General features: G+C 39.0%; 2 protein-coding genes across 2 annotated transcripts in view; one reads left to right on the plus strand and one right to left on the minus strand.

Moving 5' to 3' along the window:
• UBAC2 (UBA domain containing 2) overlaps positions 1 to 18,473 on the plus strand; it is an 85,617-nt gene that overhangs the window by 13,250 nt on the left and 53,894 nt on the right. The window lies entirely within an intron of this gene.
• GPR18 (G protein-coupled receptor 18) lies at positions 945 to 1,910 on the minus strand. The gene has a single exon (XM_062514863.1). The coding sequence runs from the start codon at positions 1,908 to 1,910 to the stop codon at positions 945 to 947; it is 966 nt and encodes a 321-aa protein (XP_062370847.1).

Consider the following 18,473-nt stretch of genomic DNA (forward strand, 5'->3'; position numbering starts at 1 on the left):
GTACTGCATGCTCTGAGGTAATAATAAAAGCTGTTGGTGTAAGACTTTTTAATATTAAACACCATATTAGACTATTTTTATTTCTACTTTCCAGTGCATCTGTTGAGAGTATCTAAAGACTGAACTATAAGGGACAGAAAACATGTGTCTGATCTTAATAAAGATATATTTTTTGTAGTGTGTGAGTAGTCAAAAGAAGTTGAAAGCTTGAGTAGCTATTGCTACTTGGTACTTGTGTTTGTTACCTAGAGTTTGTTTCTAGGACATAGGCTGCTAATGTGTCTGCAGAAATTAGTATTTTCCTATATGTAAAAAGATACTGTTTGCAAAAGTGAGGTGCCATAAATGTGCACATCATACCCACAGGTAGGTAATTAACAGTTTTACTGTTGTACCCTTTGATGGTATTTTTATGACTGCATAATGTAGTTAGTTACAAGAAATCTGCATCAAAGAAGTTTTTAATTAAGTAAAATACAAATTTTACCTACATATGCCTTCTCATTAAGTCATAATGAATTGGATCTTGAGAGAATGATGTTAATTTTAGAAGTGTGGGATATGCAGTAGTTTCAGGAGCATTTGATTATGCAAATATAAAAAATTAATATATGCATTGCATCATAATTCTTCAGTGTTGTCTACTTTATTGTATTAATAGTCACTTTCACATCTGACACTAGTCACAGTTGTTTAAGGTGATAAAAGCATTGCAAAGTTTAACACTGATGCTAGGTTTTAGTTCATTTCAGGTGAAACAACAAAAGGTGTTGAGCAAGTAAAAAGGAAGAAAAACTATCATTCTGTTTCTGTCATATTAACAGTGCAACAAATATATCTGTTACCTTTGGTTATAGAACATTCTTCTATGTAGCCAAGTGCTAGAATCTGAAAAAAAAATCACTTGTTTACATTTTAAAAATCCCCTGACATTTTTTCTCTTTTTATAACATTTCACTGTTCATATTATTGAGTGATCTTACACTTCCAGTTCGAAAACTTTTCCTGCGCACGCTTCGAAGGTAATTACGATAAAGGATTACACTGATGACTCTTGCCTGGAATTGTTTGGAAACAATGTAGTACAGTATAACATCCAAGCATGTACTGAGATTCATGAGAAAGGTAGTAAAGGCTGCCCAGGGATTGTAATTTGTATTTTCATCTTGCAGCATCAGGAAGGCAAAGCAAATGTGGAAGGGTACAAAGCAGATGAGTACCTGAGCAATCAGGGTGACTATAATTCTTATGGATCTCTCCTTGGCCTTTGGCTTCAGTTTGGAAGTCTTGCCGTGAATAAAATTATAAATAATGACTAGGTAACACCCCATCATGATAAACAAGGGGATCAAAAAGAAAAAAATTAAGCGACAAAAATTCAAGGTATTTACTTCCTTTAAATGGATGATATCAAGCATTTTCATGCAGGTGGTGAAATTTGAGGCTTGGTCTGGATCAGATTGTAAAAACACCAATGGGGATGTTGTTGAGAGGGTCATTATCCAGATTCCACTGCAAGCCAGCACAGCTTTTTTTGTATTTTTTAGCTCTTTGACATGTTTGGGCTGGACAATAGCCATAAATCTATCTACGCTGATAAAAGCAAGCAGCCACAGAGCAATGGCTGGATAAAACACAGTGGAAGCCCCAAGGATTCGGCAGAATGTATCTCCAAAAGGCCACGTTTCTGTCCCATGGTAGATTATCCGAAAAGGCAAGGAAAATATAAAAACTAGGTCAAGTAATGCGACATTCATCATATATACAGTTATAGTTGTTCTCTTCTTGGTAGTGCAGCTGAACACCCATAGTGCAGTGGCATTCACCAACAATCCCACTGTGAGCACAAAGCTGTAGAACACCAGTGATGCAATCTTGTATTCTTCTGGGTGGGGATTTTCTGGCATCATAGTTCAATTGAACTTAGGAATAGTTATTGCACTCCATAAGTACCCTAAAATTAGATAAAATATGGGAAGTTATTCTCAGTCAAATAAAATCTGTCTTTATAAACAAACAGGAAGATTGTTTTAGGATGGTGTTTAGTGATGAAACTACTGTTTAGCTCTGAATTGTGCTAGCTTTCTTGCTTTTTCTGACTGCAAATATGTTATCATCCTCTGAGGGAGATACATGCTTTGTCAGACTTGTGAAAGTAGTATATTTATAAGCATGCTTTAATAAAATACTTTAATTACATAAGGGGCCTTTTAATATAAGGGATCAAAAAGTCAAGACTGACATTTCAAGTGTACATCAGTAGCTGATAATTAGATTGAAATTGTTGTATTTGAGCTACTTTCTAAAGAAACTACTTCTTCAGGCTGTCTCTATTAAAAAATCTTGACTAAAACTAGTTATGAATAGAAACAAATCAGCATCTCATATAGTGACATTTGGATATGCAGAGTATTTACTTTGCCTTTTATCTGTGTAGGGCCTATTTAATTCCCAAAAGAATAGGTGCTTGCTCATAAAAGACACTAAAAAATCTGAGTATCTACATAGCTTCTAATATAGCGTTTAATCCCAGGGCATCAGAACCACCCACCCAACATACAAATGAAATGAATGATTAATAGTCTTCCTGTTTAAAAAAGTAAAAACAAGGGAAGCAGCACAGTCTCCAGCCAGGCTGTAGGGGAACAGTATTTGGGGGGAAAAGTTGCTGCCTGGTAGCCAGCTACCCCAGAGTACAGTTATGTTCCTTCATCCAGCTTTTTGGTCATAGGAGTTGGACATCTGAAATGTCACTGTGCAGGCTGAGGTGATGAGAGCTGGAGGAGAGGATCCCTGGTTTGCTCTGGAGCCTATGAAGATGGCAGACCTTACCTGGTGTTTGCATGAGTGCTTTGTTTAACCCTCACCCCCAGCACTTTCCTGGCTCTTGCTGTGGTCACAGTTTCATGACTTTATGTGGGAGGGTTCCTCTTGTCTGGCCTTTTACCCAGTCCTGTGGCAGCTTTGTGAAGAGGAGGAGGAAAAGGAACAAATTACTTGTTTGCCTGATCTTCCCACTTGTGACAAACAGCCGAGGAAGTTCTACAGTATCTGTTAGGCACCAGAACTGTTCTCAAGAGCAGAAGGGTGCATAGCTCACGTGTGTTTTATCTCCAGAAGTGAAGAATGCATTAACAAACAGGTTTATTGTTACTGCCCATCTGGTTAATTCTTTCTCTGTAATGTTACCAAATACTTTCTCAGTGCTACTGGAGTGCATAGGGGGTTGAACCAGTGTTTATTAATCTGACATCCTGGTTTGACAATGGCAAATACCAGATGCTTTTGAGAAGAGTACCCACGGAATAACTAACTTAAATGTGACCTGTTAAATATAATTAAGTTTCTGCCTTGAAATGTGGAGTTTGGGCTTCTAATTTTCTTAAAATTCTTATAGTTTACAGATATATAAAATGTTATGTATATAAATATTTAACCCTTAACTTGAAGGTCTTTTTTTTTGCACGAACAAGACAAAAAAGGTGTGTTTTCTGCTCAGATAAGGACCTTAGAACATACAACAGGATTTGTGTTTTGTATGGGAAAAGCTATGTATGTAATGCAAAAAAGAAGTTTGGAGGACATCTGTATGAATGCCTCTCAAATTCCTCATTGCATGAAGAACTCTAAAAATAAGAAAAATAAATGAATTAAAGGATGCTAGCAAACCTTATTGAAGGTTGAATGGCATACGCTAAAAAATGTTATGCATGTGCTAGCAGCATAGTTAAAATATTATCTGACACACTGTTCCACTTTCACTACTGCTGCACAAAATTGTCCAAATGTTGCTTAATACACACCTCCCCCCACCCTTACATATTTTAAGTGGGTTTTTTTCTCTTTTGTTCTGGTTTTTTTTTCCTCTCTTGCTAGTGATTGTGTATGACAGTACAGAACTATGAAGCTCAGTATCCTGAGTGATTTGGCAGATGAATTGAGTAGTAATGTATAAGACAGGTAGAAAAGTTCACTTGAATATTAAGGAACATCATAGGTTTTAGTTTTCGTTTTGCTCTTGTCACCTTTGGACTTGCAGTGACTGTAATTATTTCTGGTCAAGTTATGGTTTTGAAATAACCAGTAGCCTAATATTGATGGGAAGAGAGGAAGCTGAATCTGGTGTGATCATCTTTCCACTCCTTGTTTGCTGGTTCATTCAAGTTTGTGACAGTTTTGAGATATATCAAAGAACAGATCTGCTGTAACAAAAAGGGTTTGATGAGTTTTTGGGGTTTTTTCTTGCTTGGTTGTTGGAGACACTGTTTCCCAACTTTGTGAGTTTAAATGTATGCCAGTTAATTTTTAAGAACCTAGAATGTAACATTTATGTAGGTAAGAAATACTGAGATTTTTAAAAAAAGCTTAAGTTACCTGTCTGCATTTATACACAATTGGAGATATTTTGATTTTTCATAGGTACTTGTCTGCATGGAGTGTAGGTTGATAACTCCCAGGTCACCCCAAGCAGATCTTTGGGTGCCTCTTGGTGGATGGTTTTGCCCTAGTTGCCATTTTTTACAATGGGAACTTCTACTTACTGGTATTGATTAAAGCACTTGCTGAAGAGCCACTGGAATCAATGTTTTCTGGAAGACTTGTCTGTTTTAATTCTGAATGATACCTCTGTTGTTTGTCTGTATATTTTATTCATCTTAATTTTTTAATGATAGCTGACATTTTGAATGTCTATGTGAATTGTGAAGGCCAGCTAGGTGCCCTGTACCAGAACAAGATGTTCACAAAATAACAAAATAGCAAAATAACAATTAAATCTTTTCTTCCAGATCCTTAATGCAAGTTAGGTAACAGTGGTTCCATTTAAAGGACCAAGTGTGTATCTCTCTTCCCATTCCTCCTTTTTACTGTATCTATCCCTTATATTTGCTTGCATTTCCCCCAGGAAAACGTGACTTTCAGTGAAGTGCAGAGACACAGAGTAACATGATCTCCTGGTTTTAGTTTCAGGAAAACAAACATTTTTCTTTTTATGATACTTACCAATGTTTTCATTTTTTGCATATTTCTAAAATTTTTGTTAAAATCCTAAACAATAGTATTTATAGTACTATGCTTTTACAAATGTGATCATTTTTCTTTAAATGTAATTTATAGAATGCTGCTGATATTTTGAAAGTGCAATAAAAATTAAATCTTTTCATTAGTTCTAGAATTAATGACCATATTTGGCTTCTGAACAAAGAAGTCTCTTAGCAACATGTATGAACATCCAAGTTACTTTGTTAGCACAGCATAAGGAATCGTTACTCACCTTTTGTGCTCTACAAAAGTCAGAGATGTTTCTTTCATGGCCCCAAATCTGTAGAAAGTTTAGACTTCCTCTTCTTTGCTCAGCTTCACTTAGCTAAAATAGCTCTTCTTCACAGACGGGAAACAATGACGTAATCTTGCTAGTTTTGAGCTCTTTTATTGGTCATAGTTAAAGTTACTGTTTCACATAGGTGTGATGTCTGTGAACTGGTATTTCTATTACTTTTCAACAGTCAAACTTTTATAATATTTCCAGTGTGGTCAGACTGGGATGGGCTGTTGTACTACGTATCTTTTCAACTTTTAAATGTTTGTGGTATAATGAAAGCGTATTTTATGTTAATGTTTCCATAAAAAGGTATCTGCAAGAGTATACATCTTGGTTATGCATAAGTTTCTAACAAGCACAATGTAAATGTGTTTTCAGTAGAGCATAGTCTGGTGGATTTTTTGTGGAAATCCCCCTTTTATTTACATTGCCTTGGATTGTAGTCAGTCTGAAAGTGACAGAAAGTCACTGCATTTGAAATGAGAAGTTTGATTCACTTGAATACACAACTTTATGCCTGTACTTATAACATTTTATAAAAAAAGCAGTGTTTTCAGCTGTTCAGTAAAAGCTCAGTGGAATTCAGTGCCATATGTATATCTTCTGGAAGAACTGGAATTTTGAACTCTCTTAGGCAAGAGTACTTTATTTTGGGGAAAAAATACAGAAGTGTGGAGGCGTTTTTCAAGCTGAACTGCACTGTGAATATGACAAAACAAGTGGACAGCCAGTGCCTCTCTTAGCAAAAGAGGAAGTACAAAAATTATTTTCTGGGTTTAATGGAAAACAGGCAGATGTTGAGTTTGGGATCAGAGAACCTATATGCTGTGAGTTGTCTCTTGGCTTGTTGTCTTCTTGGGGAAGAGTGGGAAGTGTGACCTCTTGTAGCTGTATCATTTTGTCTGGAGGATGGCTGATATTATGACCCTGCCAGGGGAGGTCATGCCTTGTGAGGACAGCTGGAACCAAATCCCACAGTTTACACAGGTGACTAACAGCCGCCCAGTTGAGTTTGCTGGCAGGTTAACCATCCATCTGGTTTGCTGCAGCATTTCAGTCTGTGTTGTGCCTTCATTCAGACTTTTTACAGCATTCATGGTGGAGAAGGAGCAGCCAAACCTTTCTGCTGCTTGTAAGATGACAGGCCTTCCCCCCAGGCATGAAGTGGTAGCTCTGTTTGGCAGCAGTAGGCTGAAAAGAGGTGTTTCCAGTACCAGCAGTTGCATACTCCTTGTCTAGGTGCACAGCTGGCTGCAGCTGCAGGGTGATAAGCATTTGGAGGTGAACACTCAAGTCAAAAGTTGCACTGCCTGTGGTTTGCAAGCAGCAATGGGCCTGCTCTGCAGTGCTGCATTCCCCTGTTACTTTGGTTTCTGCTGTAGGAAGCACCTGGCTCTATTTTTATTTCCTTTGCTGTTTTATCAGCTAGAAACGAGTGCCTTGCATTGGTTTCCCTCAGATGGGTGAGTACTTCCTCTGTTCCAGCTGCTACTGAATTAAATGCTCAGTTCCATCTGGGGTATTCTTCTGCTATTCTGAAGTTCGTGCAGTAGACAAGGTAATTGTAGTTGCATTATGTTGTGCTAAAGCTGGTTTTAAGTAGTTAAAAGCTAAGCCAATGTACTTCCTGTCTGAGGATAAGGCCGGGTGCATGTGGTCTGTCATGGTGCCTTCACTAACTGGCAGTAAGCCTCAGAAGAAATGAGCTTGCAACAACCTCGAAGTGGAGCACTGAAGAGACTGCCTTCATGCTGTTGCTTTAGCAGAATTAATATACTGCTTTCAGGGTCTTTCAGTGGTTTAGTCATGGTACAGAAAAGTCTGTTTTTCCTGGTCACTTACTGTGTAATGTAAGCTTTGTCCAGCTGATACAGAGAAGTTCTGCACGCAGTGGGACAAAAGGATTACCCTCTGCCTCAGTTTGGTAGGGAGCTGGCTTGAGTTCTTCTTCTCCTTTCAAACTTTTCACCTTTTGGACCTATTGAAAAGAAAGAACTGAAGCTTCTTGCATGGTTCACTGCACCAGTGGTGCAGGAAGCAACTCTCCCATGTCAGTTTGTTACCTTACCAGCTTGCTGTGGGTGAATTCACATGCAGTTTTGGGTTACTGTTCTCAACCTTCGTGAAAACTGGCTTCATTTTTTATTCCCATACTGTGTTCACCATAGTGAATACTTAAGAATAAACTACTGGTTGAAAGCTGTCATGGCACTGAATGCATAAAGTTATTGCAGTTGTCTCCAGCTTTGCCATGTGTGTTACTCAGAGGCTGTGTCAAGGCATAGCTGTCCCTCTTCTCCCACTTGTCTGTCTGGGGGGGTATAAATGCGGTATGCAGCAGAGATGAAAGGATGGAAAAGGGTGCAGTTTAAGAGAGCTGCAGCCTAGTTAGCTGTACCTGACATGTCTTATTTACTGTTATATTTTGCTTTCTCTTCCCTGTTTTGCTAGTACATGGTATGGTTTGAGGAAGGAGGTCTTGTTTTTTCCCTTTTAAAAAAAATCTACATTCCATGTTTCTCCTGGGTTCACTTGGGTCTTTTTCCTACCCTTCTCCCTTCCCCTACCCCCCTGCACCATCTCTCATAACAGCCAGGACATACCCTGTGTCACTAAATAGCCTAAAAATATACCGTGCATCTGGCCTGTAGTTCATCTGTTTATCACTGTCATTCAGCCTTTGAAAGAAAGAATACTTCAAAAATTCATTAAAATGAAAGTTGCATCTCTGAGATGGCTATGACAGTGGGCTAGTGGACTAGAAACAGTCATCTTTTACACATCAGCAATCTCAGAGTGTTCAGAGTCTAATATTAGTTCTTGGCAAATACCAACACAGCTCCATGCTTGTTGATGAACGCACATTGCCCTTGGCAAATTTCTTAAACTGATGGGTCTGCTCTGACTTCCTGTGTTCCGTTGGGAAACAGTTTTTTAAATTCAAAAAGTACACATTTATACTGACAGATAAACCTGCATGAGTTGAGCACCAACTTCTTTATTTTCTTTTTTTAAATCTGCATTGTCAGGAACTAGTTAGTTGTTTCAGTTTGGAAGTGTCTAGGAGAGTTTTTTTTCCAATACTCTTTCCTTACTGAGTGTGTAGTATTAAACTGCTCTGAAAGGTCTCAGGTGCAGAAGTATTGTTCTGAAACTTGATATGCCTCCCAGGAATAGTGTTTCAAAAGAAATATCTTTATTTGGTACTGTGTGTACTCAGATTCCTTTGATGAAGTCAAGTGCAGGAGTAAGGAAAGTTGTCCTGACTCCTCCAGAGTTCAAGAGTTTGGACAAGCTATGTCAGTAACTAGGCCAGGTATATGTTATCAGAAATTAAACAATTAAAAATTGCTACATAGGCTTTAGCAGACCAGTGAAGGGTTTAATCAAAAGTACCTGAAGTGAGAGTGGGCTATGTGAAATTAGAATAAGCACTTCAGATTCAAGGGTGCCTTGCAGTGTGTTGGCCAGCCCTGGCAGGTGGCTTGCTTTGCAGAAGTGATGTCTTCTAATGCTGTTCTGCCTGTGCCACCTGTCCCTGGTGCAGATGAACAAGCAGCTGCAGTGTGTTGGGGTTGTGAAGCTTGGTGTGCTGTGGTGGAGTTGAGGTGACATGAGAGGGAGCATCAGGATGATCAAGGGGCTGGCATAATCCAGACTATAATCTGGGAAAGCAGCCCAGTGCCTGCTGCACAGCTGTGAATCTGGCTGGTTAGGAGCTCTGCTGGGCAGGCTCAGCATTGTCCTTGGAGGAAAATGAAAGAGCAGCTGAGTGTGAGTGTGCTCAGTGCACCAAAACACCAGGACAAGGCCAGCTTGTGCTCTGAGCTGGCCATGGTGGATGGCAGAAATGGCTGCGAGCAGGTGATTTCAGAGTCACTCTCTTTTCAGGTATGGAGCTGGGTCCAGTCAGAGCACTCTGTATTTCCCATTCAACTGTTCAGCTACAAAAATTATATCTACTTTGCACACACACACATGCACATTTAAGGGAAGGAGCTGAAAATCCTGAGTTTTGTCATGTCCAGAGGCCTAGGAGAGTAAGTCAGGGCATAAATCTGAAGTTCAATAATTTAAGCAGCTATTTTCCTTATGTAGACATTGTGTTGGTAAAGGTGGTTTTAAGATAGGATGAAGCAATGAACTGGGATTTGTGTATTCTGTATTCTCTGACACTTTCATCCTTTGCCTCTGAATCATACTGCCTGTCAGTGCTTTTTTATTTTAGTCTTTGAACATCTGGGACATTGTCTTCATTTGCTTGTAACTGAGCCATGTACTGTGTGATGATCGGAGCCACCAAATTGATATTGCTTACCCAAATAGCAGACATGAGAGGGATTGCAAAGTTTGTTTTGAACAAGGAGCAGTGAGAGAAGAAAGGGCAATAAATGTGGCAGGATGTTGGACATCTCTGTTTTCCTTCTTTCAAGTTTGGCAGCATATGGAGGTAACCATAAGAACTATACCATCAGCCCATGGCTCACAGCACTCCTTACTGTCTCAGTGATGTATTTTATTTCCAAGGTAATGGGGGCTAACCTGTCACAGTTATTGAGCAAATGATTGACATAGTGTCTTGTAGTAGTGATCCTGGATCTGGCTTCTCTTTACTGCCTGACAGTTCCTGGCCCAGTGCTTGTACTGCCTGGTGCTAAGATCTTTGTAGAAAATGGGGTTTAGCCTCAAATAAGAAGCAGTTGGGTGAAATGGTTTTGACCTCTGCTGTGGTGAGGACTAATTACTGCACCAATGCTGCCATCTGCGGATCTTTAGCAAGCATAACAACTCATTCCTGGAACAGCATAAATGGCTGATGGGTTCATTCCTTTATACACCTGCACTACTTAGCCAGTTTTTCAAGAAAACCGATTATAAAGAGTGAAAGCCACTTTGTCTCTCCTGTGGAAGGGACTTGCCACGTTACATGGAAGCTGTGATTTTTCCTGTAGCTGTAGAACTTCAAATTCTGTTATTGGCTCAAATAGTTAAGTTTCGTACAGGTCTCCCCTTTGCATTTCTGTTTGTGCATTAGGATACAATTCTGAGAATGAGTTGTAAGCAAAGACTTTCTTACTGTGCATAGTTTGAATTTACCCTGAAAAAGTGAAGAATTAGAAGACACCTAGTGGAGGAAGAGAAGAAAGACTGGAAACAACATTTACCGTTCTTTTGGTTTTGTTATATAGCAAAAGGATAAAAACTCATAATAGAAATTAAGCAACTCTGCATTTTTTAAGCAACCCTCTTCCTGATTTTTGTTGTTTCTGATATGTCTTTATCAAAATAAGACACAGTAACAATGACTTTCTTTGCACAGCATTCCATTTTTTAGAAGGAATGTTCTGAAAGTTTTATGATTAAATTATTTCATGAGAATAAACAATGCCTTCTTTGCTATGTGGGAATAGGGGTCTCCTTTTTAGCTTAGCAGTTGACCCTTGAAGATTATTTTCAGTCCATGTGGGTACGATCAAGTTTTCTTTCTGTCTTTACTGGCAGCTTGAGGCTTTTTTCCCTCTCTTCTCTTCCTCTTTCCAGAGCTGGGAACACCTTGTTTGTTCCTCATGTTCAGCCGTAGTAAAGAAAGACAGGGATGTGGAAGTCCCTTTGGAATTTAAAAGGAAATCCTGCATCTAATTGTAGATGTCTGCCAAACAATTCTGTACAAGTTACCATTTCATCTATTGTTTGCAAGTTGTCTCACTGCAGTGCCCTCTGTCATTTGATCTGAAGGGAAACAAGCTTAAAGGAGCCATTGCATCATAGAAACATCACTTGTCTCCTATCTATAGAAGTTCTGCTACAAGCATAGATTGTCACATTTTTGTTTTAAGGACCTGGTATCCTTGCATAAAAATTATATCCTCCTCCATCACAGAATGAACTTCTTCCATTTCAGTGATGTTCTATGTGTCTCTTCCCTCCCCCTGTATTTGTAGGGCAGTTATTTATTTGACTGAAGTGGAGGAAGAAAAATTAATGAATAGTTCTTCAGAGCGATTGGAGGCATCATTAATGTGAGAAAATACTCTTCCTGTTGTGGCCTTTTGCAAAATAGAGAGTGTTGGTATGATTGCTCTCCTAGGACTGATGAGGAGGGTCTTCACAGGTGGTCTTGTAGTGGCTGATGCTTTAAAGAAACCCCTCTTGATTTTACTGAAGTAATGAACAAAAATTGATTCAGTAAGTTCAATGGTACTGAGAAGGTACAGTTGTATGACTGAGACTTTAAAAACAAATGTGCATAAAACAGAAGACTGTGTAGAGTTAGTAAAAAAAGTACTGCAGTTGTTTCGCTAAATAATTTAGAAATAAAAATGTCTATTTTTGAGTTAAATGACCTTGAAGACTTTCTGTATAAGTAACAAGATATTTTCCTCTTCGCTTTTATTTTATGCTTACTGAATACTCTCCTTTTGTTTAGTCATCACTTTGCTTCAAATACCTTGGTCTGTAGTTGAGAAAAAGGGTTATATGGTGGTCTTAATGGGGAAGTTTGTTTTGCAAAGAAATCACTTCTCTGCTATAGCTTTTCTGTTTTGTTTCTGTTTTATCATGAACAAGCTGAAGAGTTTCCAGCAGCCATTTGTGCCTTACAATACTTACTCATTGGAAAAGTTGAACTGCAGCCATGAATCACAAGGAGGTGTGAATGGTCTCTTGACCAAAAGGCCTTAAAATGGTGGGAAGCATTTCAGTGTTCCAGTACTATGAAGTAAGCCAAACTGTGTGAATAAGATAAGCATTGAGACCTCCCTTTATTAGTCTTCAGCCTTTGAAGATATATTATGATGTCTGTTACAATATCCTCATCCTAATGTGGTTAGAAGAAATTTGATATATTTACCAAGAGTACAAAAGTAGTTATAAAAATGGCTTGGCCAAAAAATAGCACAACATTTACCAATATTTATGGGAGAAGAGGACCGAGGAGTAGCCAGTAACTCAACTGTTCTACAGAATTACACTTAAAATATTGAACAGGGGTTATATGAGTCACATTCTGTATTTTGCTCCAGCTTATTGTCTTTACCATGAAAATAGGTCATAACAAATGAAACAAAAATAGCTTGTGTGCTTTGCCATGTAGGTCAACATTGTCATCCTTTGGCTCCACTCTGCCCAAGCATTATGCTAAATGCAGATCCTGATAAAATAATTTAATGCTTGTATCAGATGGGAGCTGGGGGTGAAGACCCTCTTCATCCCATAACATACTGAGGTGTGTACTGGTTGATCTAGGTCATTTGTGGGATCAGTAGGGTGGAGAGAAGCAGGGTTTCTGTGCTGAAATGTTGAAGCTCATAGTGCAGTAGAGGATCAGATATCTGGAGATGGTAGGAAAGCCACAGCTCTCATTTATGTGTGGTGCCTGCCTCTCCCTCTCCAGCACAGGCAGTTGTCATGTAGCCAAATTGTTAGTGCCAAGGATTCTGGGAGACTCATGCTGCCTAGGTCCTCCTCTGCACTTCCTTTACTGCAGAAATATTAAACAGGCGAAGGTATGGGAGCCATAAGTTCAGGTACCATCTGCAAATTTTGAAAATATTTCTCAGGTGAAGAAGAACAGCTATGAAATGAATAATGTTGAAAAGCAAGTCAATGAAATCATAACTTGAAATTCAGGTGTGCAATGTGCCAGGGTCTTGGATCGCTACTTATAAAATGTATTTTCTTTAAGGCAAGAGGTTAGCAGAATAAAAAATATATATTAGATTCAGAGTTAAAAGCTAATCTCCATTACAAGTTTGGTCATTCCCAGTATAAAGTTCCACTTCTGAGGTTATATATGTCTGAAGGGCCTCTTGAAGTAGGTGCTTACCTTAAATGAACTTGCCACTCCTGATTCAGTAGAGCGCCTCACAAATGGCAGTTTATCAGAGTAAGTGTCAAGATCCTTAAGATCTGCTAGACAGCTCTCTTTAGGTTCAGAAATATTATAAAAGGCTTTGCTGTCCCCCATAGATGCATGAATTTGCTTCCAGGCTATCCCTGTCCAGGCCTGGAGGGCAGGCACTTCACTCAGGCTGGGGTGTGTAGCCTGACATCCCTCTGTATGTGCATACCTTCAGTGAGCCCCTTGGCAGTATGTCCATATGTGATACTTTGATCAGTGCTTGTCTTGCACATGGGCATACAGTGTACAGTGGTGGTAAAACCAGTGCTCTTGTGATTATAGCCTGTTGTCATCAGTACCAGTCACAGATTTCTATGGCCTAAATCAGGAACCTCCTCTGACATCTTTCAAGGAACAGAAACCTTGTGTCTTTGGTTTCCCTATCTGTATATCAGCTAGGCAGCAGCTTCAGGCTGGGTGGTCCCTTTGTCCATCCAGGTTTAGCTTACACAAAGCTGACGGTACCATGGTGTGTTATACAGATATGAAGGGTGACACATCACCCTCCTCCTTTGGTTAGGGATCATTTGGTGGAACTGACTATGTATTGACAAATTATTGAGTGGGATTTTGAATGCTTAAGTTGGGTGTGTCATGAGCAGGAAATCTGAGATGGTTTCTTAGACCTGTGTTAAAAATGTTTTCCTCTGTTCTGAAGCCAGTCAGACATGTGGACACCTTTTCCAGTTTTCTGACAATACAGAGATTGGTCAGGATGTAGGTGAGTTATTTGTGATGACAGCATTCCATCTGAGAGGGAGCTTTTGTTCAGGACTGTCTGAGCAAACAGTGCAGTCACACCACATCTACTTCTTTGCTTTTTGGCATTTTTATCTGGTATGGGGATAGCTTTTGGGCTTGGTAAAGTACCTCCACTACATCCTTAAGTGAGAAACAGTCAAGAAGAAGCACTTACTCCCTTGCAGTTCATAAATGAGCTGATTCCTAATTGGTATGAGACAAAATATGTTTTTCAGTTTTAAAATTTTTGTTCCATTTTTTACCTTTTTATTTCCCTGTCTTGTACACTGAAGAAAATAAAATCAGTTCCATAAAGGGATATTCAGCAGTAATCTCTGTGCTTTTCTGTGGAGAGGTTTTCTAGTTCTTGTCATGAGTGGTTTTAGCAAGGGCTTGATGAGAGGTGGCTGTTTTTGTTTTGCCTTCACTTAATGATCCTTTTTCCTATTTGTTTGATGCAGTCTTTCCTCACACTAAAGCTTTTTGAGCCCGTAGTTATCAGCTTTTTTCACCTGTTGATAGTGTTTTGGTCATTGTGTGCTCTGCCACAAGTTTGAAAGAAGACTGAAGCTTGTATGGCTGAAACAGTAGAACATTCTGTGCTTTTCTTTTCCTCTTTTCTTTTTTTAAGATTCTTCTCAGAATTCATCCCACACTCCTGTATCACTTGTCAGAAAATCAACCCGCTAGTGTTTAATTTAAACCCTTCTTTTTTCACAACTGGGGCATTTCTTTACTGCCTGGACATCAAGTACTTTTTTCTTTTTATATTTCTAAAGGTTGTTCAGGAGTGTTTCTTGCTTCTTCAGTGCAATAACTGTCTCTGTACAGACTGTTGTAGTTAACAGCAGAAAGTGAGGTGACAAGGGAGCTTGAGGCAAACACAAGGCTAGGACCCCACAGTGGAATCACTGTGTTTCTTCAAGTAACTTTTTTTTGGGCTGTGATTAAGAGAAGTGGGTGTTTGCAATAATCCCAGTGAATGTTCCTGCAAGTATTCATTCAATATTCTTGCTTCTAACTGAAGACAGGAATGTACTATGTATATGCATATCTCTATATTCACATCTATTTGTGAACTCCTTTTGTGTCAGAAGTTTGAGATAAGCAAATGGAAAAGATAGGGTGTGTTTCACTTCTTCCACACTATGTTCAACCAACAAGGGGAGAAGACAGGAGTCCACTTTTCTGGCATTAAGCTGAAATATCTTTGTCCTTAAGTGCTTAAGTAATGCACTTCCAGACTGTGACTGATTTGTCCAATAAAAAAAAATCTTGCACCAAATATGTATAGAAGGGACTGATTTAAAGTAATTTCTGCTTAATATAGGAGTGACTGTGAAAAGAGCTGAAAAAGTAAGGGGACAGGTCCAGGAAATGAGACCAAATGTATTTAGGCTCTTGAGGGAAATAGGAGGATCTTAACATGTGGGGCAGAAGAGACAGAATAATGGTAGACAAAAAAATACCCATATCAAATGCAAAGTGGCACTTGATCAGTGTAAGGAAGTCTGAGGCACCTGAACTGAGGGCTCTGACTTGCATTCAACTGATGGAAAAGTGGTGCTCTTTCAAACCACGACCATGGTTCCCAGCCATGGTCTCCACTCCTCTGCCAATGCCTTGCACAGGAGGCAGCAAGAACAAGCACGTGTGGCTTGGTTTCACCTGCTGAAGGTGCAGTTTTGTAGCTGGGCTGAGCTGGTTGAAGTGTAGGCTGCTACTTACAGAGCAACCAGTTGGCTCTCTCCTGTACTTTCCTATCTACCACTTGCAGCAAGAGTCATCTGACTTCTTACAGGCAGTGGTTATCAGGAGATAATGTTTGAAAATAAAACACATATACACTTATGTTTTATCAGGGATCATTTCCCACCAGCTTAGATTTTTAAACCTGCTCACTTCTGGGATGGATGCATACCAACACCAGAGCAAGGAAAGTGATGGAAACATGTAGCCGGAAGGTAGAATAGGACTTGATCTTTCCATTGCTCTGTACTACAAGATTCGCAGTTGATTACATCATCTCACCTTCGAGTGTCTGAGGTTAAGGCACGCATTGCTGCGGAGTCAGTAACCCTTGACAGAGGATAAGGGTAGAAGGGGCAGAAGACCATAACCTCTAACTTGGGGTTCTCTGTGGTGTATCACAAGCCTTGATTTTAGTAATTGTAAGAGGAGTCATTATCATCCAAAAGCTTTTCCATATACCAAGTTATGCCATTCAAGATGTCAGATATAATAACAGATGCATAATCAGGTGTTTAAGTGGTGTCAAGATTTGGTGAGGATTTTGAAAGTGGTCTTGAAATGTGGCAGTGCTCCATTTTCACATTAATTAGGATACTTACCTCTGCCTTGCAGCTGGGATGTGAAGTGTATCTGCCTATTGCACCTCTCAGATAGGCACACTCATGTTCAGTGACAGTATTTAGAGGATGAAAGCAGTGGAGGTAATTTGACAGAAAGTAAAAAAAAAATTACCAATGATTGAGTATGTCTGGAAGCAAGATGACACATCTTTGAAGGGCTTCCTTGAATGACCTGTGCTTTTAAAATTCGGAGTATTGCGTGGCATTTGTAACTGCAGACACCTACCACTTTCACTCTTACTTTTTAGTTGCTTCCGTTAGGTGGAAAATACCAAGCATTGTAGAGTGAGATCTGAGTACTAATTATTCCTGTTGGAGACTGGTCTGCCCTGTAGCAGGATTAATCTCTGTGGTCAGTACTCTGTAAGCAGCTTATGGAGGTAAACATTACATGTGTCTCTGCCAAGCTGGCTAAATAGTGCCAGCTGTCTTAACTCTTTTTGAAGATAAATGAGCTATAATTGGATTTCTACACTGGATAATTTTAAACAAGGGCTATTAGAAGCAGTAGTTGTTATGAAGAAACTCCACAATAGGCATATTATGATACTGCATCTCTCTGAGCGATTTAGTATTTGTCTGTTAAAATCAGGGTAGCAGATTAGAGAGAAATGTACTGTGGTGAGGCAGTTTCGATTTTTTTCTTGTTATGTGTGAGCAAACAGAAATGGTAATGAAGTTTGGGTTGAGTTGGCCGGAGGGGGGAATGCTGCTACTGAGAGTTGTACAATGTCCCAGCATTGTGAAGTTATTAAAAAAAAATTGAAAGAAGGGAAAAGATAAATTGCTATCTTTTGTATTTCAACAAAACCTCAAAAAAATAAAAGCAGACACTGCTTTTTCTGTAATAATATTCTTAAAAGAAGAACCTGAAATTTTAGTCAGAATTTTTTTCTCTGTACAGACAGTTTTTGTAAGAGGGAGGTATATTTAAAGAGTGGAAAACATCAGTTTGAAGAGAATTTTTACCACTCTGCTGGCAGTCCTTGCTTATTGAAAAGTATTAAAGGCTTAAAACTGAAACCAAGTGGGGAGAGCAAATTATGATGTTGCCCAAGGTATTTCATTTGCTTGGTGTTATTTACCAAAGACCGGAAAGTGAGGGTTTTTGGGAAGCACAGATAAGAGTTTTCAAATAGTAAAATCTAAATGTTTGTATTTAGGGAGCTTTTTGTTTCACCAGTTTCTTTTGAACAAATAAAACACAAGTTTATTTAGGTTCTCAGGTGTTTGTGGGGTTTTTTTTGACACCAATATTTAAGCTCTTACATATGAAGCACAGGAATCACTAAAACTTTTAGCTAATTTTTCCCAAATTCGTGTAGTATTAATTGGTGGTTTCATTTTTGTGTGTTTTTTACCATCCCTACACCATAAAAGGTGGGAATTTTTTCAAATTCTTATTATAATTCCTTGTTTTCTTACAACCACTGCTTGATTACAGTTTTACTCTGAGGGAGCACTGCTTGATTCTCTCCCACAGATTTTGAGATCGCTCACTGGTTTTCCATGACTAATAATTTGCTTATGTTTTTATTCCTGTTTTATTCCCCGCAAAGCCTTATCATTAGTTTGTTTTTTCATGTTGCTCATAACAAAAATTTATTTATGTTTTTTTAACTTAGTGGCTTTAGTCTTTTTGATTTGATGGAATACTTCTTGCAGAAAAAGAATTACAGCTCATCCCTTATCCTCCTGGTATTCACAGTGATAAAATAACGAGGAGGTCTTTTGCACCAAGGAGAGGTCTGGATCCCTATAAGAAAGGCAGGAACACTTGCAAGGCAGGTAACTATTCATTAATAGCCTATAAAAGATGATAGCAAGTTAGGAAATCCTACACCTTTTCCAAAGCTGGGAACAACTAGATGTTACAGCACTGGCTGACCTCAGGTCAGGGGCAGCACACAGTGTAGATCCCATCTGTGGTGAGGTTGACCAGCTCTGACATCACTTGTATTCCTCCAGGGTTTTCTCACAGTACAGATTGATCAGTCACTGACAGAACCCAGCAGGGAGTAAGGACATAGCTTTCAAGACCCCCTTGAGCAACATACACTCTTATTATATCATTAATAAAGCTGCAGTCACAAAACTGTTGCATATAATAATTAATATAAACAAGACATTACATTATACA

This window comes from Cinclus cinclus, chromosome 2 (genome assembly GCF_963662255.1).
Source record: "Cinclus cinclus chromosome 2, bCinCin1.1, whole genome shotgun sequence".
NCBI classification, from domain to species: Eukaryota; Metazoa; Chordata; class Aves; order Passeriformes; family Cinclidae; genus Cinclus; species Cinclus cinclus.